This window comes from Equus asinus, chromosome 1 (assembly GCF_041296235.1).
Source record: "Equus asinus isolate D_3611 breed Donkey chromosome 1, EquAss-T2T_v2, whole genome shotgun sequence".
NCBI classification, from domain to species: Eukaryota; Metazoa; Chordata; class Mammalia; order Perissodactyla; family Equidae; genus Equus; species Equus asinus.
Window position 1 is genome coordinate 157853116 of NC_091790.1, and position 18703 is coordinate 157871818.

The 18703-nt window shown below is 49.8% G+C and overlaps 3 protein-coding genes across 9 annotated transcripts in view; all 3 read right to left on the reverse strand.

Moving 5' to 3' along the window:
• Window positions 1-18703, reverse strand: part of HOXA3 (homeobox A3) — a 44696-nt gene that overhangs the window by 24223 nt on the left and 1770 nt on the right. For 4 of the 6 annotated variants that reach the window (XM_070510913.1, XM_070510934.1, XM_070510919.1 and 1 more), the window contains exons 1-2: window positions 18354-18490; window positions 8150-8253 (exon numbers count right to left, since the gene is read on the reverse strand). The gene's annotated coding sequence lies outside the window, so the exon portion shown is untranslated. Of the gene's footprint in view, window positions 1-8149; window positions 8254-18353; window positions 18491-18703 lie in introns of those variants that run through there. The other 2 variants (XM_070510929.1, XM_070510933.1) reach the window with 1 other exon arrangement.
• HOXA5 (homeobox A5) lies at window positions 9116-13678 on the reverse strand. Its single transcript, XM_014841024.3, has 2 exons — window positions 11128-13678; window positions 9116-10142 (listed from the first exon to the last, which is right to left on the reverse strand). Exons 1-2 carry the CDS (start codon window positions 12020-12022, stop codon window positions 9892-9894), a joined length of 1146 nt encoding a protein of 381 aa, XP_014696510.1. The 5' UTR covers window positions 12023-13678; the 3' UTR covers window positions 9116-9891.
• HOXA6 (homeobox A6) lies at window positions 13702-18357 on the reverse strand. 2 transcript variants are annotated; one of them, XM_070511029.1, is made up of 3 exons: window positions 17576-17704; window positions 15344-15605; window positions 13702-13970 (listed from the first exon to the last, which is right to left on the reverse strand). In XM_070511029.1, the coding sequence occupies exons 1-3, from the start codon at window positions 17687-17689 to the stop codon at window positions 13711-13713; spliced, it is 636 nt and encodes a 211-aa protein (XP_070367130.1). In that variant the 5' UTR covers window positions 17690-17704; the 3' UTR covers window positions 13702-13710. The 2 variants fall into 2 exon arrangements, with proteins under 2 accessions (XP_070367130.1, XP_014696509.1); XM_014841023.3 differs by having other exon boundaries at window positions 15344-18357.

Below are 18703 nucleotides of genomic sequence, written 5' to 3' on the forward strand. Positions count from 1 at the left end.
CCTGCCATTTAGTAATTGAAATTTGATGGGTAAACTAATTATGCCATTATTAACAAATAAATTACATATTAATTCCACCTAATGTTGATCTCTGAAGTAAATACTGATGCCTTACTCGTAGTGTGTACTTTCTCTTTCCTTTTCTGAGAGACACACCTAGATCCTCTATTTTTCAGCGTAGATTAAAGCAGTGCAAACTAGCATAGTTACCATTCTAAAAATAGTTTCATATTGGCATGAAAAGCAAGGATATTTCAGCTGGTGTACCTTAGCTGATTTTTCAAAGAACAGTATAAACAGCCTTCTCGCAACTGAGTCTGGAACGCAGACAAGGAAAGTTATAGCCTAAGCCTGGAGACACTTCAAAAGGAATGTCAATTCTATCTTCATTTATATCGGTTACTCATATGAGTTACTAAATGCTGGAATATATCCATTTGATGGATAGTCATTTAATGCTTAGCCACATAAAGCCTATTATATGGGACTAATCTTTAAACTAATTTAGGAAAAGAGGTTAAAAAAGGGATCATGTTAGCTTTCTAACTGGAATCACCCTGAAGTGGTACAAAGAGGTTTTTCACATTGGATGTGTGTCTGTGAAGAGTGCTGTCTATCCATGTGGGGCACCCTGAAAATTTTTTTTAATGAAATCTGAGCCACAGACAGAAATCAACCCTGAGTGTAATCTTTAGAGCCCCCTCTCTAGACTCGGGGAAGAATCTAGCCTGTGATATAGCTGCCCAAACCCATATCTCTCTACAGCAAGACAAAATAATATATACATAAATACTATATAATACAAATAATATATACATACATAATGTAATTTGCAAAACAGAGCTCTCTAAGCTTCAGAGGGAGAAAAAACATGACAAGGAAATTTTACCCTCCTCCTCATGTCATCAGCCTTCAGCACTAGGGTCCTACCCATATCTGTTTAATATTATTTACAGACACTAAAACACAAAATTCAAGTTGTTTAGCCTCAGAACCTTCTACTGAGTTTCTATTTTAAAGTATTAACGAGGCACGGGCGCTGTTTTGTATATGGTTAACCTAAACGAGTTAACTGTGCCTGTGTTTCATGTGGTTCTATTACTTTAGGAAGATGGGCTTACACAGAATCCCCCATGGCCTGTAACTTGTCTTTGTGGTTCGTATCATAAACACAAATGGAGCCAGGACCACCAAGTGTTATCTCACACACCGACATTTTGACATTTTACTGCAAGATTTATGGCTGTAATAAACAATCTCAGTACCTTTTCTGATCCTTCCACAATCTCTCTTTACAAGCCATAGCATCATTCCATTGAATCAAATAATCTTTTGAAAAACATTTTTAAAAAAACACCAAACTCTTGCCTTCACATAAGATTCAAGACACCAAAGTAAAGCCAGGAAGAAACTAACTCAATTAATAAATAAACAAGTTTACCAGCAGCATCTGGCCCGAGAAAAGATGGGATGCTCTGAAATCGAGCAGAGAGGGAGCGTGCTAATCTTCGCACACCAACTGGCTCCAGTCCCAAGCAGGGTGAAAGCGTTATCCTTTTCTTGGGAAACTGGTAAGCACATTTGCTCATTTCCACGTGCAGGGATAACATATATTCCCAACAAAAGCTTTCTTAAAATCCCATTAAGTGAAATAACTTTTCATCATGTCCTCGAATCCCAGATGGAGAAGGAGAGCGAAGGGAGTCCAAGGAAGAGGGAGGGCGAGAGGGAGGCAGTATTTGCAGCCTAGTTTGAATCTGATTTGAATCATTTTGAATATATTTGGAACAGCCTTCCCTCTTGAATGCAACCCTGTCCCAAGTTTCAAAGTGACCGAACAGTGACACCGTGTGCATTTTGTTTCTTATTAATCTTACACATTGACAGTCTTTGTTAAATCACAAGGCTCGCCCTTCACCAGCCGACATTTTCATATTTGTTAGACGCGCTGACCTGAAGTTCACCTCGGCCTTGGACTTTGTGCTTCTAAAAGGTCTATACAGTGTCTTTTAGAGAGCAGGGTGCTTTGCCCAGGTCACTCCTTCTCAGGGAAAACCAAGGAGGGAAAAGCAAAGGAAATGTAAACGTTATGGAATGTATTGACTGTATTTGTCCTTTGTTCTTTAGAGCGAGAGTCCCCCAGACTGACTGTTCTCTATCTGAAGCACGTCTCTGGAGCGCACACGGGAATGGCTGAATTTCAAAATGCCTGATGGTCGCATTTGAGGGCTTCCCCCGACCTACACTAGGCATATGATTTTTAGAGAAGCAGTAATTTATCAGCCATTTGACCAATTAATTGTTTGGGGGTTGTTTCCTTGCAGTAGTTTAAAACAATGTACACGACCCAGGCATAAGAAGAGAAATTCATGTTCGGATTATACATGAATTTTAACCAGGACTGTGTGAGAGTCCTAAAAATCAAAATCCTCCAAATAAAAAGTAAGCACTCTAAAGCAACTAACTTCTGCAGATACCTTTTTCTTTTACTTTAAAAACTGGTTAAGATGTATCTATGATTATTGAAGCCGACATGTTGCTAAGTTGTGGCACCTTTTTAACCAATAATACAATAACGAGGTTTTCTCAAAGAGACACTTAATTGTCTTGGTGAGTAATAGAGGGGTTTCAGTTTTCTTCATTTCCATAGCCCAGATGTGGTGAAGTGTTCACTGCTGCAGCAGCAGTCACCACAGTTGTTCCCTGTCTTCTATTTTCATCTGGCACACTCCCATTTGGCTTCAAGCTCTCGACTGGCATGAAAACTTTACACATTGCACAGTGGAAGCAATCTGACTACTTCCATGAAAGCGGTGTTTGGGAAATATTTACTTTACTACTGGATGTACCTGGCACCAGCAAATCCAATCAACTGGAACATATTGGGATGATCTTACACATCCCTGCAAGAGTCTACATTCTGAGTAGTTGAATTAGCTTATGTCTAAAGTTGAAAAGAAAAGTCTAGGAAAACAATTTTCATCTTTCTCTTCTATTTTAGTACACTGATTACTTGAAGATCAATTACCTGAAGATCAATACATAGAAAAGGAAAATATGTCCCCCAGAAAATAGATTCTAATGGCACCAGCACTTACAGCTAATATAGGTGCATGACAAATAAAATATTGTTTAGCTCTCCAGTTGCAACTCACACAAGAGACATGGTTCCAGTCGCTTCCTTAAGACACTATCCCCTTTCTTTTCTACTCTCCCACTCTTCCTCCTTAGCTTGCTTCCCCTCTCCTTAGCTTTTATTCCCAATGTATTTTTAAAGATTACTTTCCGGAGAATAGAAGTCTGTCATGGGTGGTCTTAGGAAGGAAGGCATTTGTGGATTCCACCTTCCTGCTCAAATGCCATATTCTTTACAGTTTAGTTATTCAATTATAGATTGTAGCATTTCTCTTACATTCAGTTTAGGTTTAACAACAAATATAATGAAAAATTTCCAACAACAGGAACATTTTCGTGGAACCAACAAGCACTTTCTCACTGGTGGAGGGGTGGAGGAATCCTGTCTCTTCTGGAAGGTTTTCATTTCCTTCCCTCCCCTTCTCAGCAATAAGAACCCTTTGCATTTAGTGGGTGGCAGTTCCAAAGCATTCTGTGTTTGAAAATTGCTAAGAATACATTTTGCAAGAAGTGCCTGTGTTTGCCCTTGTTCTCACACACTTTGGGGATCATTATATGTACTAAAAAGAAAAAAAACCTGGCCAATCACAATCACCGGCTTCAAATAAAGGACGTTTCCTGCCCCATTCTCTTGCCTTTGAAGGTATGATGGAACATTGGAAACCTGCTGCATTATTTCTTAAAAGTCTACTGATGAGTTTTGAGCTTTTTTATTTCATGACAAACCCCCAAACAAACTCCTGGCTCTCCAACATCTAAGGTGTTGGTGTTTCAGTAATCTATGCCTATTTACCTGCTGCTATTCCCTCAGAATGGGAGCGATAATTCAAGATGAAATACAGCATGTATTACTCTTGAAAAGAGGAATTTTCTATCCTTTCCTCCGTAATTGAGGTCATTCAACCACTAGGGTTCACCTGGAGTCCATACCGTGATACACGCGTCACTTCGAGCCATTTTATCTTTTGTGCTGATAGTCAAGATCGCAGCTCTAACATTGACATCAAACTCTGTCTGGGCAGATGGCTAAGAGTGCTGCACAACGTAAACTTTTGACCCTCAACTTTTTGACCTGCAGTTGTAACGCACTAACCACAAAAATACACAAAGCTGCGCTTCTTCTTTCAGGGGGAAGCCCCCCCCCCCAACCCCTGCCCCAGGATCTCAGGGATGCTCTGCTTCTGCCATGGCCTTTTGGAATAAAAGGGTGAATTGGATATTTTTGTGTGTTTCTGACTGTATTTCCTGTCAAATCAGCCTCCTACCTCTTTTTGTCAGCACTTAAATAGAAATGAGATTATTTTGAAATTACTCATCATTACATTTACAAGGAAAATTTGGAGTAGGACGGGGAACCTCGAAAAAAGTGAAAGGAACAAGATGGGGAGGAAGCAGGCAATGGGAGTTGGAGACATTTTTTTTTCTTTATTTAAAAATAAAGATGCAGCCCTAATTGTTGGGAGAGCTGGCCCAGGCAGGCGAGTTGACTGTGAACTTGTACTAAAGCGTGCTCTGCTGGCGATTCCTAGGGTGTGCAGATTTATCTTCTCTGCATTTACTTAACCCGGCAGTGAACTGCGCGGGCATCATTTGTTAGGCGATGACAGACTTCACCTCCAGCAAGGGCTGCTTCACAAAATCGCAATAATTACCCAATAACCTTCATAACAAATATTATTATTGAAAAGACTGGTTTGTGGGGAGGGGACCTGGTGGGAGAAAAACAGATTTCTTTGTGAAAAACACCAAACAAAAGAGACCTAGGCAAATCTTCCAGTTCTGGGGTTTTCAAATGGCTGGGACTGTGGCTCCCCTCTCCTGTGTGGGTGGGAGCCTAGGCTGACCCCCTCAGTCCCATCTGGAAGCCTCGTTTATAGTTTTGTCATTGACTAGAAAGAAATTCTGCCTTGGAAGCCAAAGGGATGGAGCCCACAATGTTCTGCAGTCTCCATGATGGGCAAACTCAGACAGACTGCCCAGCTAAGGCCCGAGAGGCTTCAAAGGGCATCTTTTAAGCTAAAAGGATTGTTTTCCTTTTTAATAGCCCATCTTTCGGGATGAAATTTGCTCTCCTCTCACTAATTGTTTGGATATAATACTCTTCACATCTCAACAAATGAACATGACTCCATTTTTTGTAGAAAATTCTGTCTTGCTCTCCCAGAGCCGCCAACAATGAAGCAGGGGAAAGAGCAGGAGAAAAGGAATCTTGGCATAATGTTGTGAAATTAGACCATGGAAACCCTAACAAACCCCTAAGTAAGTGTGACCAGAAGCTTCCTATTATATTTATAGTTCAGGAAATATTGTCTCTGTAGCTTGTAGAAACACGGGGCCCTGAACATTTCAGACGCCTTCTCCTTTTACAAGACGAGGAGCACAGACAGACACTTCTGCCACTGGCTGAGGCTGGATGTCTTCATAAAACCCCCAATGACAGAGATTTTTTTCTAAGTAAGTTCTTCTGCAAAAATAACCCCAAGGATGCACAAGAAGAAATAATTTATCTACAAAATGGGCAGATAGCCAGCCATCCTCTTTACTATGCTTCCTATGAAAATAGGAAGAAAGAAAAAAAATCCTCCAATAATGCTCCCATAAGTCTGACTGGAGGCTGTACTTTTTTTAAAGGTCATTTAACTCCTTGTGAGTTGGCCTGCTGTCTTAAACTCTAAAGTTTTCTGAAGATTACAACAGACAGAAATAAGCAGGCTGACAATATTTATAGCCTGTAATTTTTGTAATTCATGAGAAAGATTCTGTAGATTGTGTGATGCTGGATATCAGTCCAACAGCCTTTCTGCCATTCCCACACCCCAGGGTGGGATGTGGACACAGAGATGGTGTGGACGCTTCCTCCAGGGAAGTTACTCAAATGAACCTGCCAGCAGCCCTATCACTCTTTTTTCTGCTACTACTTTTAGTCACCAAGAAATCACTCAAGCAAGATCACCAAATGAGTAACTAAAATAAAATCTTAACCCAATATTTTCCAATAAAGAACTCAAAACTGAAAGCAGTAAAACAAAGACTGCAGAGTTCTCAGAGAGACATAATAAAAGAGAACCCAAATAGAGTTTACATTCTGGCTCCCCCTGAGATGCAGACCCATCTTCCTGAGTGCTGAGCATCAATGCTCGCTTTACCAGGTTACCCAAAATGACTTCAGGCATTCACCTTGCCACTATTCAAGAGAAGCTGGACTTGTGGGATGGTTTCAATTTTTTTTTAAAAACTTCCCAGGTTTTGCTTTTCGGACCTCTGACTTTGGGGACATCTGTTGGACTTATGTTGAGCGAAAGTGGTCTCTGCACAATAAAGTTTGTTGAAATTCCAAATCTACACTTTAAATTTTTTCACTTTAAGCACTTAGTAAATATCTTTATCAATTAGCACTTGCAGAAAACTACCCAGCCTCTAAGGAGAAAAGCAGTTGGGGACAGAAGATCCCATTTTTTGTTTCATTTCTGACTTGGAGAATATGGCTTAATTCTTCAGAAGGAATACGGGGAAATCTGCGAGGTCCCTTGTGGGTACCCATCCAGAGAAAGACCCCAGCAATCCCCAGTCATGGCTTTGCCACTGAAGAATGTGGGGGGTTGGGGCCAGAGTGGGTAGCTGAGGCCAAGCTGGAATTGTACCCAGGAAAAATTTATTTCACCTTACTTCACCCGTTGGTGCAATAATGGGGACTGTTTTGGAAATCATAGATTATGTAAATTTCCTGGGATCAAACAGAAAGAGCAGCTAACAAAAGAACGGCGGAAATCTCCTACTGACAAACAACCAGTTTCTTCCCTATACTACCCTTTATGACGTGTCAGGAAAAACAACCTAATGGCTCTGGGGACTTTTAAGTTGGGCATTGAAGACACCTCGATTTCCCCCCAAACTTTAGGGCACAGTTTGGGAGAGAGAATTTGCAAGCATGTTGCTGGGGAGTAAATTTCTCTAATCTTCCGTGTTATCCAGGGGGATGCCTAAGTTGCCTTTTGAGGGTCCTGTGCCTACTAGATGTTTTAATTCTACAAAGGAGGAGAGGAAAAGGAAAGAAGAGAGGGAGAAGAAAGGCAAGGCGAAGAAAAGAAGGCGCTTTACCTCCTTTCATTTAGCCTGGAGATTCAAAGACTAAAGTTAAATCCGGCCATAAAGTTTATTGCTTCAGACTCACAGGCGGGTGAGAATAGTCCCACCAAAATAAAAAGAACGTACAGGCAAACAAGGTTCAGGGCCTGGTCCCCGGTGCGGGGCAGGGGCTGCTGCGCCCTCCCCCCAGGTGGCGACCCGCGGTGCCCAGCGTCCCGTGGGCGCTAGTGCCCTGGGCTCGGCCTCGTAACCCAGGGGCCCAGCCTGAGGTGCAGCCCGCGCCTCGCCGGCCTCTGCCACCCTCCGGGCTCTCACCAGCCAGCCTGAAATCGTCCCCGAAGGCAGCCGCCTCAATTCAGGGCTGCCAAATGACCCCGGCCCGCGAAGACACATTGCCACAGCCCCGTAAGGAATCCCGCCAGAGTCCGCCTCGCCCCTGCCCGGCCTTTCTTTCCAACGCCCAAGCACTCCCGGCGCAGCGCGGCCCTCGGCGCCCGCCCGCGGCCGGCGCCCCGCTGTCTCCCAGCCCCCACCCTAGGGCTCCGCTGCTCCCAGGAGCCCTGCCCCGCCAGGCCCCAATGGGAGGCGGCCCTGCTAGGGCTGCACACACAGGCCCATTCGCACACAAAAATCATCTTTTTGCGCGCCTGCGAGAGCAGCGGAAGTCATTAACATCCGCGGTTGTGCAGCAATTAAAGTTGGGCCTGGGGATGCGGCGCGGCCACAGGCGCTTTTCCCCGTGGTGCCTCCGCAGGGCTGGCTCCTGGCGCTGCTCCTTTGGGCAGGGGGAAAGTTTGCTCTCCCCTTTAGAATTCAGAGGCGACCACAGAGGTATTGAACCAGAGACAGAAAGAGAAAGAGAGAAAGGTCGAGGAAGAAAGTTTTCAGAGTACAAATAAAGTTGAAAGCGCTCAAGAGGCGAGCTTACCTTAACTCGGAGGGAGCCATTTTTCAGAGAGTTTTGAGAACTTGTAGTTTGGACACTTCTGGACCTAAAATTGACAATTTGAATGACCAGGCGGCACACGTAGCCTGCAAAAGAGTCAAATGGAGTCCAGCGTCAGTGAGATTATATGTTATGTGGTATATAATGTTGGATGTCAACTCCCCAAAACCATAAAACTTACTTTAATGGCCCCACGTGACGTTTTATAGCCAGTGAGCCGATCTGTCTGTGCTATGGATGATTTTACGATCTAATTCATAGACAAAACCCTATTCATTTGGCACCCAAATGTCATATAGCCGGAACTGGGGCTTATAAAGTTTACTGTTTTATAACTTTTAAAAGGAAAGACGGCATCAGAGTAAGCAGTCGGTAAATGTGCAAATCTCTAGTTGCGCTTTAGCTGCTCTGAGGAGTTTCCCAATCGAGCTAGGATGGGGTAAGTACCTTCCATTTGCAGCAAATTAATTGTAGCAAAAGACGCCAACTGGGTCCAGGGCGAGGAGTGGAAAGGGGTGTCTGGGTGGGTCAGGGGCAGGGGGTTTGGGGGCCACAACTTGGCACAGCAGCCTCTTCAGCAAGTGGAGGCCTAGGATGGCCTTAGGAAAGAGGCAGCATCTGTGCGGGCCCCGAGGGCGGCTAACAAAGCCCTGGGCTTTTGCTCCTTTCTCTCTCTTTCTCTTTTTTGTACCCAGCAAGTTAATTTGGTTTCCTCAGAGATGGGCAGGCTGGACTCAGGCTTTGCCACCACCTCCAGCTTTTCCACCTTCTGCCCTGAACTCTCTGATGGGTCAGAGGTAGGGAGGCCGCGGGTCAGGGTGTCGGTCTGAGGGCGCCTTGCACAGGCAGGCTGCTCAGGTAGCCTCAGACTCACAGCCTTCCACACTGGACAGACAGATAGAAGAGCAGAAAGAGCCGCTTGCTATTTGGCACAAACCAGACCAAGAGAACTTACAATAGAAAGTTTATTTTTTGTTTCCAGTCAGTATTTTTTCCTTAAAAACAAATACAAAAAAAAAAAAAAAGCTGATCACAGTTTGCTTAAACAGCCAGACTTGGACAATATTTGTAACTTTGTTCACAAAAACATACATCACTGAAGCTGCGCTTATAAGAGCCACTTCCAGAGTTCGTGCAAAGGGTCCTACAAAGGCACGCAGGGACACACCGCTCAGAGTCACAGTTTTCGTCACAGAGTCACTAGTCACTACATGTCGAACAAGTTAAGTTGTGTCTCATCAAGTCACCTCTACAACAGCATTAATTACACAAGGAATATAGGTAGTTTGAATAAAAATATCTTTAACAGCTTGGAGCTACTGAGACAGGAACACTTCCACTCACATGCACAGTTAAACAACTGGAGTGCAACACACAACATTGGCACTAACAAGGTCAAAGGGGGACTTTTTGTGTGTTTTTTTCCCTTTTCTTTTTTGTTATAGTTACTTCAAGTAACACAGCTTGCTTCATATAAATAAGTTAAAACATCTATTTTTTTTTTCAAGACAAAGCCATTCAGGACAAAGAGATGAACAGAAAGCAGATCTACTTATACAGGCGCTATAATGGCAATAAACAGGCTCATGATTAAAAGATGAATTAGGGCAACGAGAACAGGGCTTCTTCACAGAAGGAACACAAGGGAGTTTCAGAAAGTCACCTTAGTACTGACACTACGCGGGGTCCGCTAATACTGCTCAGTACTTTAAACGCTCAAATACTCAGGGGCGGAAGGCCCCTCCCGCCGCCGCCATGCTCATGCTTTTCAGCTTATTATCTTTTTTCCACTTCATTCTCCGGTTTTGGAACCAGATTTTAATTTGTCTCTCGGAGAGGCAAAGAGCATGTGCTATTTCAATCCTCCTTCGGCGGGTCAGGTAGCGATTGAAGTGGAACTCCTTCTCCAGCTCCAGGGTCTGGTAGCGCGTGTAGGCCGTCCGGGCCCTTTTGCCTTCCGGGCCGCCTATGTTGTCTGCAACAGAAAAGTCAGCGGTTTAGCCACCAACTCGTCAGTCCCTGGCTACTAAGGCCCGCCAGCAGGATGAGCCAGGGTCCTGAGCAGAGAACAGGGGAGAAAAGCTCAACAAGTCCTCCCTCCTCGCCTGCCCACCCCTCCCGAATTTCCTGCCCTCTTCCTTTCTAGAGAGAAAACAATACGATTTGGACTCAGGGAACAATCGGCCCATCTGAGGCTGGAGCCGCGTCCCGGAGGCTCGCCCGGCGTTCCCTCACCCCTCTCCTGCCCTCTGGCCCTGCCCCTGGAGCCCCGAGGCGAGGCGGGGGCACCGCCCTCCCAGGCTGCCCACCGCTCAGACACCCACCAAAGCAAGGCCCCTTGCTGAGCGCCCAAGTGGCCTTCAGGTCACCCTCCCTTAAAGTTCCAGCCCCGCGAGCCGCCTCCTGTTCCAGCCTGCACGCTTGGGGCGCCTGCTTTCTTTTTTTCTTCCCTTTCCTTTTCTGTTCTCCTTCCTGCCCCCAAACTTCAGAATCCCGCCGACTCTCGTCTCCATTATTCCCCCCCAAGCCCCTTTTCGGGGACTCTAATTAGTAACGCTGTTTCCCCAGCGTAGCCCTCCTCATAAATTATCCACCCTGACAAGCCCGATTCACAGCCCTACTGCCATCCTCTACCTCTCTGCGCCCTGCTTGGCTGGCCTGACCCGGGAGCACGTTCCGAGGCGCTGGGGTTCGATATGGGTTTTTCCTTTCCCCGCCTTGCAACGTCTAAACTTGCCTGGCCAGCGGCCCTTTCCCCCTCATTTGCGAGCGCTGGGCGCTGCGGAGAAGAGAAGGAGAAAGGAGGAAGGCAGGGGAAGGAGGACGGCGGGGAGAGGCTCCACAGGGCTGGGAGAGGCGAGACGAGGAGAGAGACGGGGAGAGAGGGCGGTAAAGGAAAGAGGGAGGACTGAGAGCCGCGCCCCCGCGGCCGCGTGGATTTAGAAAAAGGCTGGCTTTACCATGACTTATGTGCAGCTTGCGCATCCAGGGGTAGATCTGGGGTTGGGCGGGCGGCGCCGGGCTCGGCTCGCTCTGCGCGCTCGCCTGCTCGCTGCTGGCGGGGGCGTCCTCCTCGGCTCCGGACGCCGTGCCAACCCCCTCTCTGCTGCTGATGTGGGTGCTGCCGGCGTTGGCCGAGGCGCCGCTGGAGTTGCCCAGGGAGTTTTTCCCGCCGTGGTGGCTGTCGCTGCCGGGCGAGGGGGCCACGGCGGAGCAGGGCAGCGGGTCGGGCGGAGGCGAGTGCGTGGACGTGGCCGGCTGGCTGTACCTGGGCTCGGCGGGCGCCGTGCTGGCGCCGGCCGCATAGCTGCGGGCGCGCTCCCCGGAGCCAAAGTGGCCGGAGCCCGAGCGGCCGACGCTGAGATCCATGCCATTGTAGCCGTAGCCGTACCTGCCGGAGTGCATGCTCGCCGAGTCCCTGAATTGCTCGCTCACGGAACTATGATCTCCATAATTATGCAACTGGTAGTCCGGGCCATTTGGATAGCGACCGCAAAATGAGTTTACAAAATAAGAGCTCATTTGTTTTTTGATATGTGTGCTTGATTTGTGGCTCGCGGTCGTTTGTGCGTCTATAGCACCCTTGCACAATTTATGATGAATTATGGAAATGACTGGGACATGTACTTGGTTCCCTCCTACGTAGGCACCCAAATATGGGGTACGACTTCGAATCACGTGCTTTTGTTGTCCAGTCGTAAATCCTGCCTGATGACCTCTAGAGGTAAACTCGTGCACTAATGGGGGAGTTGGGTGGAGGCGAGAGGGGTGGCGCGCGCGCCCCAGGCGCGTGCCCGCCGCCCGCTGCTGCCGTTCAGTCGGACTCGAGCGCCACCCGCTGGAGGCAGGGCGCATCGCTCCGCTTCCGACCCAGGGCTGCAAGGGCCGGGGTCGAATTGAGGTTACAGCCCATTATGGCAAAATTATTGCATTTCCCTCGCAGTTCCATTAGGATGTACCAATTGTGAGGCCGTCAGCTGCCGATCGCGTGCCCGACGAGGATGCAGAGGATTGGGGGGAGATGGTGACTTGGATTTTATTTACAACAACTTTATTTCCCCACCGTGCAGCCCCTCTTATTTTTGTGTCGAGGTTGGGGTCGGTTCTGCCCGTCGTGCCGGCAGCTCCGAAATTTGAAAATACAGATATCACCTTCAGGGAAGGGGGGAGGCTATTTAGCCAATTGGAGAAATAAATTCTGCCCGCAGCAGTAGCTACAATTACGGCTCTGTTTTTGCGAGCGCATGAGGGACAGTGTCCCTGCCGCTCTTAAATGACAAGCGTCTATTAAAGATAGCTTTTGTGTAGTGTTTCTCCGAGGCGAGGTCAAATTCCATACACTTTTATAACCGGAGTCGATTTTTCTTTCGTGTAAATATGGTTTTCGTGTCATTAGTTTGCTGTTTGATTTGCTTGAAGTATCCAGCCTGGAGAATCTTCACACAGGGTCCCTTTCCTCGAGCCAGCCGGCCCCAAATCGGAGGGTTCTCAGTGAACCCAGCGAGTGGGCCGAGGCTCCCCGTAGCCACAGTAGCTGCTTAGGGGCTGGGAATCCGTGGGCCGAGTTATTCGGGTCTCGCTTAGACCTCCAGGAGTAAAATGAGAGCGCTAATGCAAGCATTTCGTGGCAGTGCCTAGTATCTCCGTTGTTCTTTTCCTGGGTTCTGAAAGACGAAAGCAAACCACAAATACAGCCGAAAGGCATGGGGGGAGTCTCCCCGCTGGAGGCCGGGCGTCGCCGGCACCCCTGGCACATTTGGAAACCAGGACTTTTGCGGCTCCCATGGCCCTGGGCCGCCTCCTTTGGTCCTGAAGGCTGCTCTGGTGGCAGCACCGGCACTGTCGGAGGCGGGGAGCCGGAATCCGAAGCCCAGAGCCTTCGGGAGCCCAGTCGCTCCCGGGGCTGTAAAGTTCCACCCGCGCCCAGGTTGGTTCAGCTCAGCTGAGGCTGCTTCTCTTCCACGGACGGTTGCGCGCGGGGCCGAGAGACCAGGCTCTCTCAGGGCCCCCTTTGTTCCTTGCGCTTCTTCCTGTCTGGGGGCGGCCTGGGAGGCCACCACAGTGCTGGGGCCCCAGCCTTTAGGCCCCCTCTTTCCAGTGGCCAGAGTTGATTTGGTGGTGTCCTCCGAGATTCGGTGGTGAGGGGCCGAGGCGGAAACGCCCAGACACCAAAAGGGGCTCAGCCCGGGGTTCTTTCCTCTCCAGCAACCCTGCGTCGGGAGCTCAGGGGCGCGCAGAGGCGATAGCACAAGAGCCGGGGACGAATTCGGGGCGAGCCCTGGGATGCGGAGCCAGCTTGGGCAGCCTTGGAGAGCGGGACTGCACGTGCAGTGCGCCCCGCTCCACCGCTGGGATTGGCTGTGTGTGGTTTTTATTATTATTATTTGTAAGAAATAAATGCTCAGGCGTTTGCAAAACTCCGGGCTCCTCTGAAGCTGCGGAAGCTCCCCGATGGGAGGCGGCGAGAAAAGTTGGGGAGCAGGCGAAGGCAAGGGGCAAAGCCGAGAGATGTTGCGGCGCTGGCCTGGTCCCTGCCCAGGCGTCTACTCGCCCGCCTTTGCCTCAGCGTCCTCCCCGCTGGGCTGTGTGGAATTGATGAGTTTATTTTCCTTTTTCCATTTCATGCGGCGGTTCTGGAACCAGATCTTGATCTGGCGCTCGGTGAGGCAGAGCGCGTTGGCGATCTCGATGCGGCGGCGCCGCGTCAGGTAGCGATTGAAGTGGAACTCTTTCTCCAGCTCCAGCGTCTGGTAGCGCGTGTAGGTCTGGCGGCCCCGGCGCCCGTGACTCCCGTACACAGCACCTGCGGGCAGAAATGGCCGGCCTGGATAAGCCAGCATCCGGGCAGCCCAACCGGTCAGCCCCGTGCCCCGCGCCCCAGGCCTCTGGGCTGGAATCACCCGCCTCTACTTCAGCCTCCCCCACTATATCTGGGGCCAAAAGCGGGCTGGATGGGAGAAAATTATTTCATACCAGTCGAGACGTTTTCCACTTAAAACGAGTTGGCGTGGGAAGTTATTGTTTTTGAAAAATCTGCTCTGTAAGAAAACTACTACAAGCAAAAGAATAGAACGAACCATTCTTAATTCGGGGTACCTAAGTCGTGTTTTTGTGGGACTGCAGTGTGTGTATGTCTGGGAGTGGTGGGTGTGGAACCCTGTGAGTAGAATAGACATTGAATTCACACATGGATCTCCATAAAGATGTTACTGTGGCCAGCCATGTCAGGACTCAACATGCTTTTTGGAAAATTTAAAATGGTCGGCCCTCTTGAATCTTTGCAAACTCCCCCAAATTATATGGCCCTTCTGAGAAACACAGAGCTCCCTTTAAAAAAATAATAAAAGTGGATTTTAAAGCAAAACATTGTAAGTTTAAGAATCCACATTAGATTCTGTCCTGCTCCAAGGATTCCCTGTGGAGTTTTTGGAAACCAGGGGCAAAGAGATGGAGCTATGGGCCATCCGAGGTTTCTGGAAATGGAGGACTGTGATGGGCTATCTGTTCTGGTGCCAAAGGGGTCCATGGGTGGGGGGCTCCCCCCAAGCTGGGTGTGTGAGACTCAGGCAGGGCCTCAGAAGGAGGCAGAAGTTGGCTGAGTGAGCAGCTGAATGGAAGGGGGAGGAGGGGAGGGAGGAGAGAGAGAAAAATCCTGAGGCTGGGGACGTGGCCCTCCAAGGCTTTGGGGAGACGCTGGAAGAGCCCAAATGAGGGCCTTTATCTACTGCGTTTCTGAAGGGCAGAAAGGAGAGGGGGTTTGGAAGTGAAGGGGTGTTATCAGTGATGGTTACAGAAGGGCCATCTCGCTTGGACATCTGAGCAGGATGTTACCAGGGTGCGGTGTGGGCAGGCGCTCCCTCCCATCCAGCCTGGCTCTCTCTTCAGGTTGCCCCTGTCATGGGTCTCACATAGCGTGGCAGTGACCTCCCACGGTCCCCTGAGGTGTCACTTTACATGGACACTAATGCCCTGCCTTTACTCTGCCACAGCTTGATTGCCTCATTGGGAATGGTTTTTTTTTTTAACCTTTTTTAAAAAACTAAGAAACTTTGTTCATTCTTTCCTGTTTTCTACTTCCTCTTTCTACTTTCTGTCTTTTCCTTCCTTCCTTCTTTCCCTGCCTCCTTCCCCCTCTCCCTCCACTCTCTTGGGGGGGTCTGCAGGGAAATGCCTTACCCGCGCAGGAGTTCATCCGCTGCATCCAGGGGTAAACAGGGCTCGTGTACTTCCGGTCGGTGCCTTCGTCATGGAGGGCTTTGCCTGGCACGCTGCCGCTGTCGGGTTTGTACTGCTGCTCGGGAGAAAAGTGCAGGTAGTCCCCGGGGCCCCTCTGCTTGCCACTGCCCGAGGGCGAGGCGCCACTGAGGTCCTTATCAGAATAGAAACACGAGGCCCCGTACTCGTAGGACGCCCGGTTGCAGGCCAGGACCGAGTTGGACTGTTGGTAGAAACAAGGTGAGGTGTATGTCTTGTCCGGGAGGCTCGACGCCCCGTAAGAGGCCGGGAAGGGCCTCAGCGCGTCATAGCCGGCCGGGTAGAGGGGCAGCTGGCCCAAGAAGGAGTCCTGGCCGCTGGGCAGGCTCCCGGGGAAAGTGGGATTCACAAAATAGGAACTCATTTGCGCGCCCCTCTGCAGGACTGTGATTTGTTGTGTATTAGTACATCTGGCTATAACTATTAGTAGTCATCGAACTGGTTTGTTTCTGGATGGCCGAACGCCAAAAGCGACAGCAGCAAATCGCACCAGCTGACGCGGCGGCGGCCAATGGGAGTGAGCGCCGGAGCCCGCTCCCCGGGGACCGCGGCGACCGAGGCAGCAAAGTTACAAACAGCCCCCAGCCCGCCCGCCCGCCGCCCGCGCGGCAGATTAATGGGCGCGCACAGCCAGCCGGCCCGGCTGTCCTCCCTAACGCCGGCGGCGGGCACCGGCGGGCAGGGTCGCGCGGCTCCGGCCGGGGCCGGGGTCTGGGCACCAGCGTCCAGGCCGCAGCAAAGGCCCCACCAGGCCCGCTCTTTCCTCCTCCTTTTTTGCCTTGCTGGATTTTGGCTGGTTTTTTCTCTCCAAACAGGAAACCTGACAGCTCTGCGCCGGGAGGGGCGGTGACAAGGGTGGCTTTGCTCCCCGCCGGCCTCCCTCCCGGCAGGCCCTGAGTTTGCCCCTCCCCCCGCAATTCCCTACCAGTGGGTGCGGGTTCCGGAGCTGGAGAGGGGGCTCTGCGAAACCAGGCCTTCCTGCGCCTTAGGAATCGGTGCATCCCTTCTGTCCCGCCTTTCCCACTGCCACCGAGGGCCTGGGCCTGGCCGCTGAGAGCGGAAGGCTCACCTTGAGCTGACCAGGACGTCGCCAAACGTAGTCTCTTCCCCGCCGGCCCCCTCCGCCCACAATAGGATATGTCTCCTTTGAGTCCCAGTGGACTCCCGGCCAATGGCCAGCGACTGCCTGGCCTCAGAACACCCCCACAAGCTGTGCACCCCCGCCCCGTCTTTGAAGTCAGGAACCGAGAGGCCAGAAGCTACTGGTTTGAACGAGAAAGGGACCTGCAGAGGAGTGGCCGTGAGACTAACTCCGAAGCCAGCCGGGAACCTGCTCCCCTCACCCAGCGCCCCGGGACTCGCCCTCCGTCACCCGGACAGCTCAGAGCTGAGACAGATCCACTGGTGGAAGCTCTGTTCTCATTCGAGAGGCGCGGGCGACCCAGGGTGCCTGGTCCAGCCAGGCATAGAGGGCAACTCGGCCGGCGCAAGGCTGCGGGATAATTGATGTGCTGGGTTTCCGGGGCGCCCGACAGCACGCACTGTCCTGGGATGTGCCCTCTTTCTTGCCTTTCCTGGGACCGTTCCGGCTGCCTGCCACCCGCAGTCGCCCCCAAACCGGGAACAGTTGTCTCATCGGCTCCAGAAATCGTCTGAACTGCTTTTACCGCGGTCCGACGCCTGGCCTTCCCCAGACAGGACATGAAAAGCCTGTGCTGGGCTGCTGTCTCTCCCCTGAGAGGTGTGCCTTGGAGATAGTTGACTTTTACAGCACATGGATCAATCTCGTTTTGTAAAATGTGATATCTTTCCAATGGCATTTTTACCACTGTATTTGTTGGGCTTGTAAAATCCCCTGAATTAGCTTTAAAATCCTCAATTCTGTAGAGGTTGAAGAAAGACTATTTATACGATTTGGTTGAATTTCTGGAAGGTGTTTATAAGACCTGTAAAACTGGTGAATGCAGGCTGATGGGGTTCAGGAATTGGGGAGAGTGGCAATACCCCCCCTAGGAATCTGGCAATGACTTCCTTAATTTCTTCCCTGCTTCTCGATTTTTTTTTCCTGCCCTCACTTCCCCCAAAAGGAAAAAATTGGGAAAGGTCGCCCTCCACAGAGCCTAGAGTACACCATGGAAAGCCGCAGCTGCCCACCTGATGGAGGTTCGCCCAGAAGCCTTCTGACTGTGCCCCAATCATCCAAGCCCCGAAAGTTTCTCCTTTACATATACAAAGAAAGACCTCCAGGGAGAGGATAGATTTTAACATTTCCCTTGCATTTCCTCAGGAAAAGGATCTGAAAGGTGAAAATGAAAGCTTATGAGCCAAAAAATAAAAGGGGAATTGTTTTTTAAAAGTTATGTTCGAAGAAAATCTTGTTTGAGTTATAGTTTCTTAAATAAGACCATCAGATGACAGTGATTCCAAGCAAGTTGTTATCATGTAAGACGAAAATAACCATTTGGAGATGTTCATAAATGTTTACATTTATAATTTCTGCTTCCTTCCCCCAGGTCCCACACAGTGTTAGGGCCAGTGGCAGTTTACTACCATTATTGCTTGTTATGGTCTGACTTGAATTTTCGATCTAATAATTGTACTAGCCAACGAGAGAATTTGATTTCTTAGCTAAGAGCAAAAAAACCCGTATTTTTAGCTTCTACAGGCACTATGATGGAAAGAAATATATTAAATTGAAATCCCTGCGTGTTAGCCAAGGCTGGTACATATCATGTTGGCAGCCGCCCAATTTATTTCTCCAACCAGCATTAGGTGCCTATATATATATATGGAAAGAGAGAGAGAGAGAGGAAGAGAGACCCACTCAGGCAAGAATAGGAGCCCCAGACGCTGGAGGGAGCCTCTCTTGGGATGGTGAGAATGGCCACCAGGGCTCTCTTCTCGGTCAAAGCCACACAGAAAGTCCACTTACCTTTCAGCTGCTCTTCAAGGGGGACAGGATGGCGAGCAGGGCCCCATAGTCCGCCCTTTCCCTGGGCTGCCCACTGAGCTCCTCCACCTCCATCAGCCTGGAGGGCGGCCTGCTGGTGTGTTGGGGGGACCTTGAAGGCCACCCTGTCCGCCGGGATCTCGAGCCCAGGCCAGAGCCCATAGCACACAGGTGCGGCCTCTGCCTGTCACAGGCCCTCGCTTGGAGCCAAAGCCCGCCTTCCTTGCCATAGACAATCCTCCTCAGGGCCAGCCAGGCCTGCAGGCCTCAGGACTAGGAGTGCTCTCTCCGATTTCAAAATCCCAAAGCGGGCGCGTTCCTCGAACCAGCGT